General features: G+C 39.2%; 1 protein-coding gene across 1 annotated transcript; it reads right to left on the reverse strand.

The window, feature by feature from the left end:
* Positions 1–304: 304 nt before the first annotated feature.
* On the reverse strand, positions 305–742 carry LOC122663264. The gene has a single exon (XM_043858950.1). It carries the CDS (start codon positions 740–742, stop codon positions 305–307), a length of 438 nt encoding a protein of 145 aa, XP_043714885.1.
* Between the last annotated feature and the right edge of the window lie 2,755 nt (positions 743–3,497).

Raw genomic sequence — 3,497 nt, forward strand, 5'->3', positions numbered from 1 at the left:
ACTATGAAGAGACAAAAATTCCATCAAACTAAGTTTAGTGTATGGAACTGAAAAAAATTAAGAATAATAGCACCATAGATGAAAATAAGCAACCAAATTTGTCATAAATTTCTCCACCAATTGAGAACAAAAGGTACATAAGTTAACAATAAAAAAAGCTCGGGATCCTCCCAGTTACCTCCAAGGATCCGATGATCTTTATAACAGAAACTCCCTCAAAGTTTCTCCTTTAAATTACTCTGAACCATTACTGAACGACTGAAAGTAAGTAAAGAGGACAATTATAGAAAAGACTGATTTCTTGTTATTGTTTGGCAGAGGTTTCTTGATCCATTTCCTTGGACGCCTCTTCCTCTACCGCCTTCTCTGCTTTAAGTACAGGTTCATAGTAATCAGAGTGAGCCTCCATACACTTCTTCAACAAACCCGTCACCTCGAAACACTTCTCCACAATATCTTCCTCTTTTTTTTCTGCTGCTTCAATGCAATTCTCCCAAGCTATAAACTCATCCCTACATCCACCTCCCTTCATAAACAAGCAGAAACCACATTCCCCATCTTCTTCTTCGTCACCGTTTTCTTCACTTGTGGAGACATTCGAATGATCAGAAACTTCTTGGTTTTGATCATCTGCGATTGTAGAAGGAGTTGAAGGACTTGTATCGGAAGGGGATACGTTTTTTGCGGAATAGGATTCTGACGAAGACATTGAAGCTGACGGTGTTGATAAAAGGTCTCCCATGGCGGATGGAAATTTCGTCCTGAATATATTTCCCCCCCCCCCCCCTTTAAACCCTCAGTTTGACACTTTGGCTTCTATTGAAGTTGAAACCCGGACGATTTGGTAGATCGGCGTGTCCACTCGGAAATTATTCTCAATACTGTCCTTCACGTGTATGGATTTAGGTATCAATATTGTATCGGCCAATCAATACGATTCAGTGGCATAAGTATCATCAGATGGTAAAATGGTTAAAAAATCGATAATATCAATGACTCCACCCGTACTCTGCAACATAGCTTATCAAACCTAGCGCAGATTCAAGGCCAAAAGCCAGCTATAACAAAGCGTCATATGTAATCGTAGATTTGGCATGGAGTTAATCTGAACCATCCATAGGTTTTTCACTTAATCACCGGTTCCCGGCTTTTACGGTGAGAGCCTCATGGCCACTTCTGAGTCCCTCGGCTCGTCCCCCACCATCTTCGGCCCCCTCCTGGCATCACTTGCATCACACATCGCCTGTTATTAACACGAACATGAAGCTGGAAGGCAGATAAGAAACCACCATATCTGAGTAAATGAAACAAAAATTCAAGCCCAAATCCCTTCCCCCGGTTGTACATCTCCCCTGCAAAAACCACCATATCTGGGTACGATGACTTTGGGTGCAACTCTGCGAAAACAATCTCTCTCTCTCTCTCCTCAGTAGATTCTTACACGGCAATCTATTTCCTTTTAATCCCCTTAAGTGCAACCTTCAACTGCAACCACACCAGATTTCCGAAGTTATCCGGCGTGGATTATCTCTCGCTGCTCCTCAATACAGAGTTGAAAAACAAAACTCTCCTCGTTCTGTACTCCATTGACATTATTATTTCAACGATTTTGATTACAAGAGATATCTCGCTAAAATTAAGAAACAAAGAAAAGAACTGAAATTAATTCCATGGTATTTCACATCTCATGCCCAATTTCATGGTTCGCCTCCATTTGCACACCTAAAATCTCCTTATAAATTTAACTAATCTTTAACAGAGATTTTTGTAATTTCTCTTCATATATGTTAATCTCTTGTTTTGAAAGAGTATGTTCGTAAAAATTGTCGCTGTATCTGCTTTTGCATATTTAGCTTCCCTCAGAAGCTTTAGAGCGAGAAGGGGAGGAGAGATTTTGGAGGTTTTTGGGTTTGTGTAGTTCTTGAACGATCTGTGGTTGGTTAGGGCTAGGAGGGTACTGTTTAGGTTTTGGTTCCTCAACTTGTTGCGTCAACTCTTGTGGTGAGTGTTGTAGCTGATGGGGTCGGGGCATTGTTCAAGTTTAGTTCCTCAAATGGTTTCATCAATCCTGTGGTGAGTACTGTAGCCGATGGGGATGGGGTGAAGATGTCTACACAAAGCGATTTGCGTTGTAGAAGGCAATGACTGCTAAATCATTGGCCACAGTGGATTATGCTCTAAGATTTGAGATCAGAGATTCGGCGGTGAAGTTCTTCAAAATTTTAGTCCTTCATTAAGAGAACCAGCAATGGGGAAAAAGCTCAAGCTCTCTCAAATATTGATGAAGAAATCTAGGATCCTTTGTTGGGCCTCCTGTGGGTTATAGGTTGCAGAGGGGCGTAGAGAGACAAGGAGGACAAACCCATCGCAAGCTCCAGCAGGAGGTCGCATGATCTGATATGAGAGTTGCAGAGGATGGGTTCAAGATAAACGGTAACAGCCTGTCTCGGTTAATTGAGAGAAAACTGTTCAATGACTGAGATTTAATATAACTAAATCAACGGTTGAATTTGATCCACGAACTGTGAACATATTTTCACCCACGTCCTGCGACCTTTTAGCCTTTTTTTTTTGTGGTAAAGAGAGAATTGTTGTATTAAATACAACAATTTTATGACTTTATAAAAGAAGTTTCAAAATACATATTCAATCAAAAGGTTTTGCTTCTTTTTGTCCCCTATAGGTTTTGAACCCAAGACCTTCTCAATGTTGTTTTTAATAAAGTAAATCCTTAGTGTCACATTACTTATGGAAGATAATCGAGTGAGGTTCATATATTATAATAAGAATTACAAGAGTAGAGATCCATGACAGAAAGGCTCACTATGCTCTCTTGTCTATGGCGATTTCAAGGTTATTGTCACACATACACACACACACACGCACGAGCACGAGGTGAGACAAGTTTTTTGTATGTGTGGTTTCCTTTTTATTGACATTTCAGACTTGGCTTGAAAAAATCCTTCACCAACATGGGAAAAGGTTTTTTCAACCTTACTTGTCTATTTTTTTTGACATTATTTTTGTTTTTTGAATGCTCGATGGGGTTTTACAGATATCGGATGAGCATCGTCCGATGCGTCGTCAACATCATTGATTTTGTATTACATGTCATCTAGTTTGCATTAGACGTCAGCAATGACTTCTTTTTTGTGTCTTCTCTTTCCGAGAACATGCTTTTTGGCCCTTCTTGAATATGTATTTCTAAGGAGGGTATGTCTTCTATAAACCGATGAGTCTAGACCTTAGTTAGTAAATTTGCGTATAATATGCATATTATATGCGTCCCCATATTTTTAATCGTATAATATTCCCGTCCCTGTATTTATAAAAAATGCATTTTTTAATCGATCGAGTATTATACTCGTATAAAACGCATATTATACATTTTTTTTTAAAAAAAAAAATTTACCCAAAAGATTAGAATTTAGGGAAACCATTTCACTTTCCCTTTCGTCCCTTTCGATTTGCATTGAACATCCAACCGTAGCAGGCAA

This window comes from Telopea speciosissima, chromosome 5, assembly GCF_018873765.1.
Source record: "Telopea speciosissima isolate NSW1024214 ecotype Mountain lineage chromosome 5, Tspe_v1, whole genome shotgun sequence".
Classification (NCBI taxonomy): domain Eukaryota; kingdom Viridiplantae; phylum Streptophyta; class Magnoliopsida; order Proteales; family Proteaceae; genus Telopea; species Telopea speciosissima.